Raw genomic sequence first — 17,355 nt, forward strand, 5'->3', positions numbered from 1 at the left:
AGGAAGACTTTCTGGAGATACTTATTCCAAACCCCTCAAACTCATCCACTGCTTACCGCCAGGATGGGCAGGGAGCTGCACAGCCGATGCCCAGGGCTTATGTAGCAGGCTACCCACCTGAGGTCTGGGCAGGTTTTTTCCAGGAGTGCTCAGAAATCCTCATGCCCCTGCTGCCCTGGATGAGCCAGGAGCTATCCGAGCTGCTCAGGACCCACTGGTGGGAGGTGGCTCTTGCACAGAGTGCCATCGTAGCCAGTTTGTGCCGCCATGGGCTGAGTGAGGAGGCCTTGGTCCGGGAGCTGCACCCCCTGCTGCAGGAGCAGACGGTGCCATTTGTGCGCCGGCTCATCGACGTTGCCGCTGACAGGTGCAGTGCTGAGATCCTGCGGCAGATACAACTCCTGAACTCCCATGCGGAGGAGGAGCAAGAGCAGGAGGAGGAGGAGGAAGAGGGTTCCACAGCCCTCCCTGGCCCCTCTGCATCCCCCCAAGAGTCTCCCACTTCCACCCTGGCCTCCTCCTGCAGCCCTGTAGTCTCCAATGTGGAAGCGGACGTTGGAACCATGGAAGCCACCCTCCGCGCGGGGCCCGGGCCCTCTCCATCCGCGCCCGTCCCTGCAGAGCGGGAGCAGCCCCAAGAGGAGCCCGGCAGCGGGGCAGCAGCAGCGGCAGCAGCAGCAGCAGCAGCACCAGTACCAGCACCAGCAGCAGTAGCCGCGGCGGCGGCGGCAGCAGCGGCGGCGGCAGCAGCAGCTGCGGCGGCGGCCGCAGCAGCAGCAGCATCAGCAGCACCAGCAGCAGCACCAGCAGCACCAGCAGCAGCAGCACCAGCAGCAGAACCAGCAGCAGAACCAGCAGCAGGCCCCTCTGCCCAGGGCCGCGGCCGCGGCCCTTCCACTCCTGGCCTAGACAGGGACTGCTCACCCGACGGACGCCGGCGCCCAGCAAAGAGGAGGGCCTCTGGCCCTCAGGAATCTCCCCAGCCCCCGAAGAAGCCGTCCCGACAGCACTAGCCAAGAACCCTTGATAGTAGAAGTAGGAAATAAATTGTTGTTTGTTGGACACAGTCTCTGAAGCTTGCTTACTCCCCCTTCTCCTGTTGTCTTTTCCCTCTCCCCTCACATCCCACTGTGCATGGCAACTGCCTGCTTTTGGACTTTTGGGCACGGCCATGGGCCTCTGGAGCCGCAAGGCCATATCTGTGGCATCATCTCCTGCAACAAATCCTGCTGCAGCTGCGGGTGGAGCGGGCAGGAGGGACAGCTGCTTTATCAGAAGAACCACGGCCTCAGCCTGCACCCAGCTCTCCTCCCTGTCCACTGTCACTTTCTGCTCTGCTTTCTCGACGTCAGACAAGGCGGATGGGAAGGGAAGGTTCTGGAAGGGAAGGGAAGATTCCGGAAGGGGAAGGGAAGGTTCCAGAAGGGAAGGTTCCAGAAGGTTCTGGAAGGTTCCAGAAGGGAAGGTTCCGGAAGGGGAAGGGAAGGTTCCAGAAGGGTAGGTTCCGGAAGGGAAGGGAAGGGAAGGGAAGGGAAGGGAAGGGAAGGGAAGGGAAGGGAAGGGAAGGGAAGGGAAGGGAAGGGAAGGGAAGGGAAGGGAAGGGAAGGGAAGGGAAGGGAAGGGAAGGGAAGGGAAAAGCAGCTGAATGGGGCTGCTGGCAGTGCAGAGATCTAGAATATGAGGAGGTGCCCAAGGCTCTCAAGTCCTTATCTGCCAGAGAGCACTGGCAAGACCAAGAGGATCCTTTCAGGAAGACCACTGCCGAGCTTTCTGTTCACATGCCCTGCAGAGATGGGGCAGCAGCTGTAACATATAGGGTGCAGAGGTGTCACAAGGGATTCCAGTGCTTTGGAGCACCCACTGGTGTCCTGCCAGATGCAGAAAGGAGCATTGGCTCCAAGATCCAGTAGGCTGGGGCCATGTGGCTACTCTCACAAGCCCCTGAGATGTTGAGTCAGAAGATGTCTTGGACATCTCCTGAGTGGTTTAGCACCCTACATGACAAGGAGATGGAAGGTCTCACTCAAGCACTCAGGGAATAGCTGGTCACCAGCACTGAGATAAGGAAGGAATTTTCTTCTGGGACAGATTGATAATAGTACCTGAGGTTATTTTACCTTCCTCTGAGCATGACCACTGCTTAGGGCTTCTTTAGTCTCTTTTGGCTGGGTTGCTGCCTGCCTCTCTCGTGCCCTGCAGCTTGGGAGAGAATGACTTTTTTTTTTTTTTTTTTTCCCATGGTGGATTATCAAGTGTCCTCAGGTGGTTTTTTACCACCTTCTGCAGCACTGAGCAATGGCCTGTTGTCAGGGCTTCTTGTGCCATTTTGGTCAGGTACTGCTGCTCATGCTCCACAAAGTGGCCTTTGTGGCCCACATCTTGGGGGAAGAAGCAGACTTCCTAGATGGGCCCCAAAAGTGGCCATACCAGTCTACCCTGCCTATCTTTCCCAACTCTCAACACTGTTCTAAATCAGTCTAGCTCAATAGCAAGGGGTGGCCAGGAATGGTGCTGTGCAGGGTTTAGAAAGAACTCTGTGGCAGCTCCCCAGGGCCCCCCCAGCAAGTTCTGCCACTTGGCACCAGGCAGTCCTCTACGGGTCTCTAAGAGCATTATTCCCCTTGGGGATGAGGCATCAGAGGGAGCCCATCACTAATGCCAGCACTAGCTCTCTCTTCTGGGCCATAAACAATTCCTTGTAGACTGCATTTCCCAGAAAGGGGAACCAACTCGTGCCTATTCCCGCCTTTGTTTACTGCGCTTTTTGGCTTTACCATTGTAGGTCCCTGGCTGAACCTCTGTGACTCCTGGGCTCCCACATTTGATGTCTACTGAAACAAAAGGGTCTTTTCTCTGTGTTTTATTTTCTCAATACCGGTCCTCTTTGTGAAACTTTTGGAAGGCCACCATGTCAAGAAATTGGAGACCAGAACACATGGAGAAATTTCCCCTGATGACATTTCTTCCCAGCTCTGGACTGGCAGAAGGTACTAAATACCCATAACCATCTCCCAGTCTAGGCATTGGCTCTGTCACTTTGCGGGAAGAAGGCATCATGTACCTTCTGAGGGGGGCGAGAACTGTGGATCATCTCAAGATAATGCAACCATCTGCACAAATTTGCAAAAAGTGTTTTTTAAAATTTTGATGGCTTTATCCAGTTTTGCTGGGTTTCTAGAGGACAACAAACCCCCACACCTCTGACATTACCAAGGCTAAAAGATCAAGCCCTCAGTCTGATGCAGGATGTGCTCCTTAACTACACACTATTCTAGCACCTACCTCCTCAAGCCAGCTCTGGCACTCACAAGATTTACAACCACCCATAGCAAAGTGCTATCCGTAGACACAGTACATTATTTTTAACCCCTCTTTTGACGCTCTCCCCATCTATTTCAGTAGGCATTTTGGCAGTTATCAAATAAAACAGAAGGATTACTGTTTTAGACACATGCTTTAGAGATGACTAATATTTAACACATCAGTCTGGCAGCATTTTAGCTAACAGGTCTGCTTTGTTGTACTGAAAAAACCACAACCCTATCTAATAAGTTTTTCTTCACAGAAGAAGCGAGAAGGAAAAAGAACTCTAACAGAAGCATACCAAGCATGCTGAGCTCAGTTGAAGGTGAACCTCAGCTCATTACTTTCAGGACCTTGTCCAGTGTCTAAAATATAGCATTGAAACTGCTGATTATCACCATGCCTCCACTCTTAGCCAGGACATCCATGAAGCACAAGCTCAATCTTATCAGATCTTCTCCTTTGTGCCTAGGATGCTGACAAACAGTAAGCTGTCACAGCATCAATAAAGAACTGAAGGGTGAAAACGCACAACCCATAAGAAGCACAGAAACACCACACTACTTCAAGGTCCCAGATCCTCCCTCAGACTTTCCAGGGAAGAAGAGTGCAAGGGTGCTGTCACAGCTGTGGTCATGGCTGCAGTGGGTCTGTGGACAAAGCTTCCTCCTACCTGCCTTCAACGTCTTTTTACTCCATGCTCACAGCACAAGCACAGGAAGCAACATTAACCAGATCAGTGGCTCACACACTGTAACCATTTACTGCCTACTCCCTTTCTGAGAGGAATGAGAGTGAGGTCTGTTAAGAGAACAGCAGAGAGGTAGAGCAAACGTAGGTCCAACACTGCTGCAGGTGCTATCTCAACTGTTGCTCAGATGACAAGAAAATACTTGAAAATCAGTATTGATGCTGCCAGGAAGAGGAAACAAAAAGAAGGCACGCATCCAGTTTGCAGTTTGGCACTGTCAGCCTCATGGGTCTCACTGGCTGTTTTCCCACCTTGCTTTTGGCACCAGGAGAATGCCAGTACTTTGTGCCTACCCCTGGTGTGCACAGTTTTAGCTCCTGATCCTTGTTTTACCTCCTAAAGCATTGCAAAGGCCCACTGAGCTTTCATCTGAGTTCTATACACTTCCTGATTTCTCCTTTTGCCCACCCTGTGCTTCACAGCTGCTCATGGATGATGGCCACATGCTCTCAGGTCGTGCAGAAATCAGATTCCTTCTCTCCTTGCTCTTCTGCAAAAAATATGGCCAAATCAAGTAGAAGTGAATTAGAAAAAAATGTAATTGCTACCAAGTTAATTAAGTGAATCGATGCATATTTTTAAATCAACATTCTGCATAGCAGCATGTTTTAGTTTAAGGTAAACTGTGGGGTGGAGCCTGAGAAATGGGCTACCTCCCCTTTACTTTTAACTGCTCACCTTTCACCAATAAGGAGAGATGAATGGGAGAAGGTGTAAATAAATAAAAAAAAAAAACAGTTTACTAAAAAGCAAAATAGCCACAACTTAGATAACAGTAATAATCACAAGATACAAAAGTACTGAATCCTGTGGGCTCCCTAGGAACAATGAAAAAAAAGTAGTGGAGAAGCCCCATCCCAGTATGGCGGCCTCCAAAGAAGACCACATGGCCCAGGGGACGAAGACAAGATGGCAGAGAAGCCCCTCTTGGCTCAGCCCTCCCCCTGTGGTGTCAGTTCCCTGGGACTGGCACTGCTTCAGGCAGCTGACACCTGCAGTGTCAGCTCCTCTGCTTCTTTTTGGCTGGCCAGACCCAGTTGGTTTGGTCACTGCAGTTTCGAGTGCTGCTGCTTTGTGGAGAAAGAAAACCAACTCACAGGGCACCAAAATGCACAGCCCTGGTCCAACGGCTCCAGCTCAGCACTGCAGCTACGTATTGTGAAATTCCCTCTGAAATAGTTTTGGATTGAAAAAAATGCAGTTTCTTGGAGACATACGCCAGGCAACTTCCCTGGCATCTGAGCAAGAAATAAGAGAGAGGACTCTGTGTGCCTGTTCCCAGTCTCTTAAAGGGATCCCTTGAACCTCCCACCCCCAACAGAACCTACCCCTCCATGTTAAAACATTCCGGGTCCACTTCTGGCCCTCAGGTCTTAAAGGGACATTAACACAAACTGCATGGATTAATGGTGAGGAAAAATGGAATACAATATACATTTTTTGGGTTGCCCAGGACAAGCTGAAAAAAAGAAAATACCTTAGAGCACACACAAACCAAGTTCTATCCAAAAGAGACTGTACCAGTTAAACAGATGGTTAGATCTACTCAGGGTCTCTTGAAAATGGGAAGAGCCTTGGCATATGTCCAGTCCTAGGCAGATTTCAAGTGGTATGCATTTCAGCATTTTTTGACAATGACGCTTTAACCAAGCTATCCCAGTCTACTCCATGTATTTTAGATCAAAGATTAACGTGTGTTTCAGTAATAGCAACGCTGGCACATTTCCTACGACTCAATTTTAGTAAGAAGCTGAAGTTACCACAAAAATATGCAAGAAGTTTCTCTCATAATTCAGTTCTTTAAAACATACCCATTTATTTAAAATAATTACAGCCAAAAATTGGTAGGAGTGAATTTGGAAAGAAATATTTTACACACATGACTAACTGTCCATCAACATGGATGTAAGAGCCAACATGTCTAACACTGAGAAAGTTTAGAAATTAAGGTGTGGTATTAGTTTTTCCTCTTCAATTCTCAGTTGTCATAGGCTCGTCCAGTTCTGGCACAACTAAATATATTCTATGAACTCGTGTGATACCAGCCACTGCTCTGCTGCTCCACATTTTGCATTGAACTATAATCAAGTAGAGGACACCTCCTCTCTGGAGAAAGACCTCATTGCACTCTTCACCATGCCCACAAGGGAAAGCAGAGGGGAGGTACTGTTTCTTCTTTCAGGATCAGGGAGTGGACCCGAGGAAACGGCATGAAGTTGTATGGGGGAGGTGTAGCTTGGATATTAGAAAAAGCCTTTTCATGGAGAGAGTGGTTGGGCATGGAACAGCCTCCCCAGGGAAGTTGTAACAGCACCAAGCCCAGCAGAGTTCAAGATGCTTGCTTGGACAATGGTCTCATGCACATGATGTGACTTGGGATGTCCTGTGCAGGGCCAGGAGTTGGGAGTCGATGATCCTTGTGAGTCCTTTTCCAACTCAGAATATTCTGATTCTGTAGTTTCATAGAGGCACTGAAAACTCTGATGTCCCCAAATGGAGACCAGGATTTTCAGCAAGCCCATTTCACATATAAATAGATAAAAGATTTGGTTCTTGCATTATGGTTGCCATTGGAATTGCCAGAAGGGTCATTCTGCTTGCTACTGTAATGTTAACAAGGTCTCTAAGAATGGGAAGGGACTTCTTGCACACCCTCACGCTATTGTGAAATAGTCGAAGAAAACTGCTAGACACCGCTTTTGTTAACCTACTGTATATTCAGTGGGAGGCTAGAGAAATTACCAAATACACCACAGATTTCTTAGCCAACCTTTTTGAAAGTCAATTGAGTTTCTAAAGCTATGAAAAACTACAGAATAAAATAAAGTTAGCATAAAAATTCAGCATTGGTTTCATACATAACAGAAGACTCAACTTTATAGCTTTTTACAAATTAAGGCATCTCTCCCTGTTCTGCAGATTTACCATACACTGCATTTCACAAAAGTGAGCAGCACTACTGCCAGCATTAGGCTAACTTGGAGGGAACTACCATGGAAAACTTTGATCTTGCCAGAGAAGAGTGTCTTCAGCTTCTTGAAGAAATAGGGGATAAAAAGTGCCCTCAGGCACAGAAGCACTCTGAGTAGCTAGACTTAGGAATTTCAGACACTCAAGTAGGCTAAACAAAACACTCCTCTATGATGCAAATGTAACACTCTGGATGACTCTCTCAAGATATACCCAAATCCTGTAATAGATGATGCAAGCTATATTCCCTGCAGGTTGAGGAAGCACACCTTCGGTTCTCCTCGAGTGTGCCAACAGAAAATTAATTAGAATGCATTTTTATTTTATTAAAAGTTATGTAGGTTGTCCTTTTTTGATTTAGGGTTTTGTTTGTTCGGGGTTTTTAGTTGTTGCTGTTGTTGTTTGTTATTTTTTTAAATTTCACTTTCCATTCTTATAGAAAAGTAATTTTGCAACAAGCTTACCTCAAGTTTGTTGCCTGTTTTCAAGTAGTCTTGTACCATCTAAGCAAATTACCTATGGACAGAAGGCAGCATATACATAGCTTTTAAAAAGTGGCTTTTTACCAGACTAATTTGGTTTAATGTACAATTTTCTTCAGGCACATAAACCAGTCTTCTAGAGTACTTAGGTTTAACTGCTTGACAATTGGCATTGGCTGTAGTTTATGAGTAATTGATCATGAGTTATCAATTAACACTGCACAAGTATTTTAGAAAAATGGAAGTTTATTCATCTTTCAATGGCTCAAATAGCAAATAAAAGGACAGGATAAGGCATCAGCCAAGACAAGTTTTGTGTGTCCAGTGGCTTCATAACACCTCAGTTCCCAGTATACAGGTTCCAAAGCAAAGTCACAATGTTAGTGGTTAGACTCCCTGGCTAAATAGACCCAAATGAGTACACAGTAAGATGAAGACTGGCGTATATTTGCCAGTTACATGAGTAACTTTTATTCTGCACTTGGCAGTCTACTAAATGTACATACAAAATTCCTACTGATAAATATTGAACATGACAAATGTAACTCCTAAGACTTGAGTCCCTAAAACATCTGTTAGCATGAAAGTTAAATATTTGTTACCTAGTTTTCTTGAGCACATTTTAAACTGTCAGTTATAGGCTTATACATGTATAAAAAGTCTAACAGTTTGTGGAATTGATCTAGCCTGTCTCATCCCAGAGGAGTCCAAAACCCTCAAACATTCTGGTATATTTTTAGTTAAGATGTAGCACACTGACCATGTGCTAGTATTCTGCTTGTTCTGAAGCAACTGAGGCAGTATGTTTTGTTTGGGGATTTTGGATGTGCATGTTAAAGGTTTCTGTATTGCAAAGCACATTTGATTGTTTGATATCAACATTAACTAGAAAAAGTAGCTATACTGTTCCCCATTTGAAAATCAACATAGACTAAACAGTACAAAACCTGCAAAGAGCTTCAGCATAACACACCATGTTCCAATAGCTAAGTATTAGGAACATAAAAGAAATTAACCAGAATTTCCCAGACAACATCTTAACTCAAAACATATAAGCGCTACTAGATCAGCCCCACTCCACCAAATTCCAGGGAGTTAAAACCCAAGGAACATCTAGACAAAAATCTATGTGCAAAAGGGAAGTTTCAAGGTACCAGCATGTTAAATTTTAAACAATTCCAGGCTTTTATGTGCCATAGGCTTATGACTTCAGTCTTATGTGTATTCTGACCTTTTAGTTTTAAGATACCATATTGTCTACCAAGTTACAGATGACAGAATATGCTCTGTATTATTCACATTACCAGAGTATGGCACACATTTAAAGAACAAACACTGCTAGCAGACAGCTAGTGAGTGAAATCATCCAAGTAACTGCACTCCACAGAGAGGGCAGTCTTGCACTGATGCACAGGGACAGTCTCCATGCAACAGAGCTGAAAATACACCCTTGATTAAGCAACCTGCTATGTCTGGGTTTTAAAATTAAGGCATATTCAAATGTTTCAATGTAAAAGATTACATCACTCTTCTATGTTAATCAGGTAATGCAGAACCACATATAGTTTTCCTCAACATAGCTGTTCACATATACATTATTCTTTTTTAATTTGCATAACTCCATGGCAAAACAGCTGCATACTGCTTTGTTAGGTATCATGTTCACAATTTTCAAGGCAACAAAAGACAAGATGAATTGACAAATACCAGTGATAAAAAAGTATGCTTTTAAGAACCCACAAAGTAATACTTTGCCCCTCTTGTTCACTATTAAAGAAAAGACTACCTATGAAACACTACATTCAGAAGAAATGTGAGAAGGTAGGAAATCATGAAATGGACTGAACTTTGCTTCTCTTGAAGCCACATAATTTGTTTTCAGTGAATTTGACTTTCAGTGCCGCTCCAAATCATGCTTTTAGTGGTACATTACATTTTCCAACATGTTAGGGTAATTTCAGTCACTTCAGCCTTCAATGGCATGCTTATAAATTATGGTTTTTATTAGTATGGTCAGGGTAGGAAAGGAATCCAAGCTTTTGATTATAAAATGCAACATCTTTCTCTGATCCTCTTAGCTAGGCTTTTTCTTTTCTTCTTCCCATTCTTTTCTTTGCTGTCTTCCATTTTTCTGGCTCTAATTTCTCTCATTAAATCAAAAAACACCTGAAAAACATATAAGAAGATAAATGCAAAAACAAAGCACTGACATGAGTTAATTTAAGCTATCACTGACATCCACTTCAGTTGTTTTGAATAGAATGAATTACATGCAATCAGATTGAGCAAGCAAATATTAATTCAACAAATCTGCTACAGGTTTTGAAGGTCAAGTTGATGTGATGCAATCCTGCTTGTTTCACAGCACCATAATGTTCCCTTGTCTTCTGATATTCACTTATGAATCCTTCAGGCAATTTGAAACAAGAATTGAAAGAAGGGTTTCATCACCAGCCAAGATTTGCAGACATTGTATGTACATACTACAGAGGAAACTTAAGGAAATCAGTTTACCTTTTGAGTATTTTAAGTCATGAGCTGCAAAGGCTGAAAAAGCGCAACATCCAATTTTAGAAACTTATTAATGGAGCAGTAGCATAGACTGAAATGCACATAAGGTATATTGTATGGTATGTTCCATGATGCAAGTCTAAGCATAAAGTGACTAGAGAATAAAAACCAACCCAGCATTTCCTTTAAAGCAAAGTCTTCAATCATACAACTACATAAGCAATTTCTCACATCAGGTAATCTCAGCTGCAGCTACCATAATGCAATCTTAAAGTACACATAAAGTTCACTTTCATCAAATGGTTTAGGACAAAGTTGGAGATACACCACTGACTCACGTAAGAGAGATCCTCCTGACAGACAGTTAAGGCTTTATGATTGGACTGCCTGAACCTACTTTAGTAATTTCAACAGCCAATCTTGACTTACAGAAGGTTACAGCAAACAGCATGTATACATCCTTATAATTTTACTGGAGGAAATCAGCTGAGCAATTCTAAAACTTTTCTCTCAGGAGAGACTCTTTAGATACCATACCACCCTGAGAATGCTGAATCTCACCTGATCTTGGAAGCTACACAGGATCAGGCCTGGTTGGTACTTGAATGAGACACTACCTGGAAATACCAGGTTCTCTAGCTTTCTTTTTGAAAGTTGGTCAGAGCAGGATGTTAATAACACCAAGGGCTATGGGTCATTCACCTAAGAGTTGGACTCAGTGATCCTTGTGGGTCCCTTCCAACTCAGAATATTCTGTGATACTTTGAAATTTGAACTAATCAATACATCTATGCCAAGGGATTTGATCCATTTCTGTGAAACACGGACAGTGCAGGGGCTGAAAAGCTCCTCTACAGAGCTCAGTAGGTTTGTATTACACTGCAAGAAAAGCATCAACCTTCATCACATCAAATCCAAAGAAAATCAATGGAACTAAACATTTCCATCAAGAAGTGAGACTGCCTTTAGCTTTTTAAATGTGCACTAAGTTGCTTGTATTTAAATCTGTGCTAATGGCAAGATGCAACTGTCAGCTTCCTTAAGTACTGATAACTGCACAACGGTGTTTAGCTGTCTGGGATACATAACTTTCTGAGAAAATGTTTAGTGGGTCACCTTTGCTAAAATGACTGGAGGCTGGCTGTGTTTTTTCAAGGGAGTAAAATCACTATTTTGGAATTCAGAGAAACCAAATTACAACCAGATTAGTAACCAAGTTTGTGTAGCAAACTCCAAAACTTCATATACTTCAAGCAACTAAGAATACACAGTATTCACTGGTGCCAACAAGGTCTTATTTATTGCCTGTCAAGCCATATGACACATGCTAATCTGGATCCATGATGCCATCAGCTCCATGTATGTGCAAAGGCTATTGATCCAAGAGCTACTGAAAAAGTATATTATATGCACTTTTTTCCCCCAGCTGCTAAACAATAATGAAGTGGATTTGAAGAGGTGGATTTTTACAACTGTATTGGATGGTTGTTAAAGTTGTGTTAGTTTTTATAACAATAACAACAAAAAAATCAGGGCTTTATTCAACAATGAGGATGAGTTCTGCTGTACTTGATTAAGAACTCTTTGCTGTTCTGTAGGGTAAATCATTATAGTACTGAAAAATCAGTTTCTTCAGTAAGATAACTGACACGACACAACCAACAGTTATTGCAAAAGAGAATTTGCATTACAGCTCTCCTGCTGCAATTGACAGCTCATACATACAGATTTACATTAGAGAATTTTTCACCAAATGCAAGATGCAGCATCTGGATCAGAGCAAACCCAGACATCAGTACAGACTGGGAGATGAACTTATTGAGAGTAGCCCAATAGACAAGGACTTTCACGGATAAAAAGCTGGTCATGACCTGGCAATGCGCACTCACAGCCCAGCAGGCTAGTGGTATCCTGGGCTGCAGCAAAAGAGGATTGGCCAACAGGTCAAGGTAGGTGATTGTCCCCTTCTACTCTGCTCTCATGAGACCCCACCTGCAGTGCTGTGCCCAGGTCTAGGGTCCTCAGCACAAGAGAAAACATGGACTGTTGGAGTGGGTCCAGAGGAGGCCACAAAGATGCTCAGTGGGCTGGAGCAGCTACACTACGAAGACAAGCTAAGAAAGCTGGTGGTGTTCATACTGAAGAAGAGAATGCTCCACGGAGACCTTACTGCAGCCTTTCAGTTCTTAAAGAAGGTGTATAAAAAAAGACAGAAAGCATCTTTTTATGTGGCCAGCTTGTGGTAAGACCCTTAGAGGAACAATTAAATGATTAATTCTAAAAACATTCTTTATTGTGAGGACAGTGAGGCACTGGAAAGGGTTGCCCAGAGAAGTCGGGGATGCCCTAACTCTGGAATTGTTGAAAACCTGGCTGGATGGGGCCCTGAGTAACCCGATCAAATGGCTGGTATCCCTGCCCATGGCAGGGCAGTTGGAATTAGACGATCTTTAAGGTTCCTTCCAGCACAAACCTGTGATTCAAGGTGGGATCAACTTTGTCAACAGCTCTGAAAGGCCGGCACATTGCATTAAACCAATTTATTTCTTTTGCCACACAACTGTGACTCTTACAGTCTGCAAGGCTGACTGTTATTCTGAATTGCAAGATCTTGCATTCTTGCTGAAGCACTTACAACCAAGCAGCATTTTCTTTCTTGGAGACAAATATTCTCTTTAACTTACAAGGTTCTGAACCAGGTTTTATCTCTGAAAACTCATGAGGCACTTTTGGGCTTTTCATAGCTATTTGGGTTCATCCAGTCTTCATCAAAACAACATACAAAGAGGCAGATGGTTAAATGAGGGTAGGGAAGTCTCAAATCTCTCCCTTACTTGCTTTTATAACGAGGATCAGAAAGTATACTTCACTGTTCAGAAGCAGACTCTCCTCTAGCTACAGAAAATTCAGTATGAAGTCTAGGCCAAAAGAGCTGACCTAAGAAAATTTTATAAGGTCTTGTATCATGTCTTGGATAATAATAATTCCTTGCAGTTCAGAACGGGATAAATGTGTTACACCTAACATTTTCACTGTTCTACAAAGAGTCACCTAGTCATGCACTCCTGGCAAGCTAAGGAAGAAAAGTATTTGATTAAAATTCCACAAAATTATTGCTAGAATTAAGAACATAAGGAGTATGACCCATGAAAAAAGAGAGACAAAATAAAAACTGATGAACGGACTGTTTAAGAGGCCAGTTATTACCTTGTCAACATTTGCTCGTGTTTTTGCAGAAGTTTCCACATAATTAACATTCCACTGATCAGCTCTGGTTTTTGCTTCCTCTACAGAAACTTGCCTTTTGTCTTCCAAATCTGATTTATTACCAACTAGCAAAAAAGGAACATTCTCATCTTCTTTTACTCTTAAGATTTGCTCCCTGGAGAAGGAAAAAAAAAAAGGAAAAGAAAATTAAGCTTTGCATTGAGTACCATTCTTAGAACACATAAAGAAGAACTCCGACTAAATACTTTCACATCTTACAGTGAAATGCCACTTATTCCTATTATGTAGTTTATATAACAGGAAAGTCTTAAACCTCATTATGACATTATACAGAATGAAGACAGAGACAGACAGCTAGTCCTCAAGGAAGGAAGCAGTTGAGTCAGTAAGAAATGAAAAAAATAGAAGAGTACTGGTTTAGGTGAGAATTTATATTAATAATTCATTTCCACTAACAGTGTTATTTGAGAGCATCTACCATTGTCTTTACATTACTGTTTTTAATGGTCATTTGAAAGCTATCCAAGCTTCAGATGAACAGCTGATTCTTTCCTAACAAAATGTGCCATTTTAAAGCTGATGAAATGGTCCATAGCATATCAAGAGAAAATCTCTTACTTTCAGGAATCTTTTTCAAGTCAATTATATTCAGTTTCTCCAGAGATTGTCATTTAAATACATACCTGTGTACAGACACAAGCTGTATATGCATCAGATTTTTAAGGACAGACCCTTCTACTGTTTTAACTGCTAAGATGACAGATTTAAAACTATAAATAAAACTCAATACTACAAATAGTTTGGTACTCAAGTCTTCAACACTTAAAAAATAATGAAAGCTTTCTTCTAATCGAAAATGCATTAATACTATCAGGAAGAAGAGTTGTCTCAGAAGTAGAATATTCTGTATTTTGTCTATGAAAAAAGGAGTATAAAGTTAGTTGTGAAATGTAGCCCTTTATCATGGAGCAATTCCTGAATGACTGACAAAAAACACAGTGAAATAAATTTCTTTTGATGGCTGAGGTGAGACCAAATTTAAAGTTGAAGGGAAAGAAGCAGAAAACAGTTAAGTAATTGATATTCTAAAGTGTCTTGATATGGCAGGATGCTCACATTACAAAAAGCTCTGAATAGCATGCAGTCTTGTGGAGAAAGCCTACTCACAGAGCTGAGAAACTGCCGATAGTTCATAATTTTTTTTTTTTTAAACTGTGCATTTGAGGCAGACTGTGACACCACATTTACATATGAGGTACAATTAAAAAGCAACGTTTCTCCTCTTCTACACAAATACCAGTGCAAATGTTTTAACAGAGTCTGCAGCTATCCAAAAGTAGTTAAATAGTCAGGGGATCAGAAGGTGGCCAGAAGAAAACTCGGTGCATCATGGCAGTACCTGTGTAAATAAGACTTCTGGTAAAAACTAGTAGCTTTCAACACTAGTTATCCAGGCAATGCTATACTGGGATAGCGTGACAAGGTTTTGTTAGTGGTGGGTCGATAGACATGGCTTCTGTGAGAAGCTGCCAGAAGCTTCCCCAATGTCCATTAATGGCAGAGCCAATGCCAGCTGGCTCTGGGACAGACCCACTGCAGGCCAAGGCCAGGCCAATGGTACATAGTAACACTTCTGTAATAATTTATTTAAAATTATTAAATAATTTTAATAATTGCACAGGTACAATTGCACTCAGAGAGGAAAGGAGTGAGACTATGTGAGAGGAACAACTATATTGATACTAAGCTCAGTGAGAAGGGGGAGGAAGTGCTCCAGGCATCAGAGCTGGGATTCCTCTGCAGTCCATGGAGGACACCCATGCTGGAGTATGCTCAGCAAGGATCTGTGGGTCCCTGGAGAGAGGGATCCATGCTAAAGTGGGCTTACTGGCAGGAATGGTGGGGGACCTATGCTGGAGGAGTTCCTGAAGTACTGCAGCCCATGGAAAGGGACCCATGCTAGAGCAGTTAGTGAGCTGCAGCTTGTGGGAAGGACTCACACTGGAAAAGTTGATGGAGAACTGTCTCCCGTGGGAGAGACTCCCCACTGGAGCAGGGAAAGGACTCCTCTCCCTGAGGAAGATGCAACAGCAGGAACAATGTGTGATGAACTGATCATAATCCTCATTTCCTGTCTCTCTGCACCTCTGGGAAGGAGAAGGTAGAGCCCAGGAAAGAGGGAGGGGTGGAGTGGAAAGCATTTTTAAGGCTAGTTTTGCTTCTCATTATTCTGCTCTGATTTTGATTGGTAATAAATTCAATTCCTTTCCCCAAGCGGTGTCTGTTTTGCCTATGATGGTAATCAGTAAGGGAACTCTTCCTATCCTAAACTCATCATCCTTTCATTGTATTTTCTCTTCCCTGTCCAGCTGAGCAGGGATAGAGAGGCTTGGATGGGTAGCTGGGATAGATGCCAGGTCAAACCACCACAGATGTCAAACAAACTTTTACATTTTTACAAAAATGTAAAAAGTTAACCTAACAGCAATTCAGATGATGATACTCGTATTGTCCTTTGAGCCCCTTCTGAAGGCTAGACAAGAAATATCTAATTAATGATGTGCCAACTTGAAATCGAGAACTTAAAGTCCACATTATGAGAGCCAGAACAATTCTACTCAAAGCAAGCCCAAATTTTAACAAACAACTTTGCAAGTATTTAAAAGTATTGTCATTGCAGGTCTGTATTCTATTGAAAAAGTTACTTGGAGCAACAGCATTTCAAAGCATACCAGGAACCCCACTGAATTGCAGTAAAAAGCTCTCCTGTTGGAGGTCTGCCATTCCAGCAGAAAAAAATGAAAGCAATATTTAATATTTGGCTCTTCAGTAGTTGTCTTAGGTTACAATATAAGTTGTAACCAGACGTATGTATTCTACCACCATCTTTGTAAGCTGTTAAAAACAGATGGGGTAGTGTTCTTTATTTCTTTCATGACTCATCCCTGATACTCTCTCCAGGGACTATCTTCTACTAACAGGCCATCAAGTCTCACTGCATGACTCATAAAATGACATCATTGCATTAGGAGATGCTTTGCCCAGGGGGAGGAATCAAGAATTCCTGCCTGGATATAATCTGACTTTTGGAACACCACGGGCAGCCCAACCTACTGAATTCCCAGACAAGAGCTACATAACCACCACTGGATGTTCAGAGGAAGATCAGACCCTTCTACAGGATCATCACTTCAACAGAACCACATCTATCACTCCAAAAGGATTGCAGCCACCATTTAATCAGATGCTACCACCACCCTGACCAACAGGGCGTCAGGTTTTATTCTGTCCGTTTAAGCCAGTATTTCCTGCCGGTATTTTAATTTTCCCATTAAATTGTAGCTCTTACTTGGAATCTCTCACTGGTTTGCTTTCAAACTATTAGAGTAGTATGCCCTCAGACTACCCAACTTTTTTTCTGAGTTACATTTTAGCATTTAGTCTATGGTTCACTTTCATATTAGGATTGGGGAGAATTTTAGTATCTTTACTGAAATTTTTCTGTATCAACAGGAGAACTGCTACTGTTTCTAACTACTATTAACTCTCACCTTTACTGGAAAGCAGGACTTTTTCTAAGCCCAGAGATTATATACTTTGAAGCATGAGCATGATTTTAAACAGAGTTGAATACATAATTTTGCACTCTAGGGGAAGCAAACTGTACTAAAGTGTCCTCCATGATTGACAGTACCCAGCATAAGTCTTCAAACAAAAAAGGCCTGCTCTTTGCTCTCTCAAAATGTAGAAATACAGATATATAGAAACACAAATAAATTTAAAACACCAGAAGATGAAAAATTTACTTTCTACCCTCTCCATACCTCTTCCTCCTCCCTTAGAGATATTAAACATATGCTGCTACTTAATGCTAATTAAGTTGAACTATGACAGTATCTCCAAGAAGACTCATTTCAGTAGGATACAGATAACTCCTTTTTTTCTTTCCTTAATTTTATTTTAAATATTTCCTATTTTACCACACTTTGAACTGACAAAACTGTTTTCTGATTTTTTTTGTCTTTTTAAAAAATACAGTAATGAGTTATTTAAAGGTTTTTTCTCAACAGAAATTAAATAGCTGCAATATACTCCTACCTGTATAATATT

General features: G+C 42.5%; 1 protein-coding gene across 2 annotated transcripts in view; it reads right to left on the bottom strand.

The window, feature by feature from the left end:
- Positions 1–7,728: 7,728 nt before the first annotated feature.
- The window catches only part of RALA (RAS like proto-oncogene A), a 30,365-nt gene continuing 20,738 nt past the window's right edge, over positions 7,729–17,355 (bottom strand). For both annotated transcript variants that reach the window (XM_084205062.1, XM_084205063.1), the window contains 2 exons: positions 13,225–13,399; positions 7,729–9,672 (listed from right to left, as the gene is read on the bottom strand). In XM_084205062.1, the coding sequence (XP_084061188.1) occupies positions 9,550–9,672; positions 13,225–13,399 (298 nt within the window). In that variant the 3' untranslated portion in view covers positions 7,729–9,549. The remainder of the gene's footprint in view (positions 9,673–13,224; positions 13,400–17,355) is intronic.

The sequence above is a fragment of the Fringilla coelebs genome (assembly GCF_963513975.1).
Source record: "Fringilla coelebs genome assembly, chromosome: 1".
Taxonomy (NCBI): Eukaryota; Metazoa; Chordata; class Aves; order Passeriformes; family Fringillidae; genus Fringilla; species Fringilla coelebs.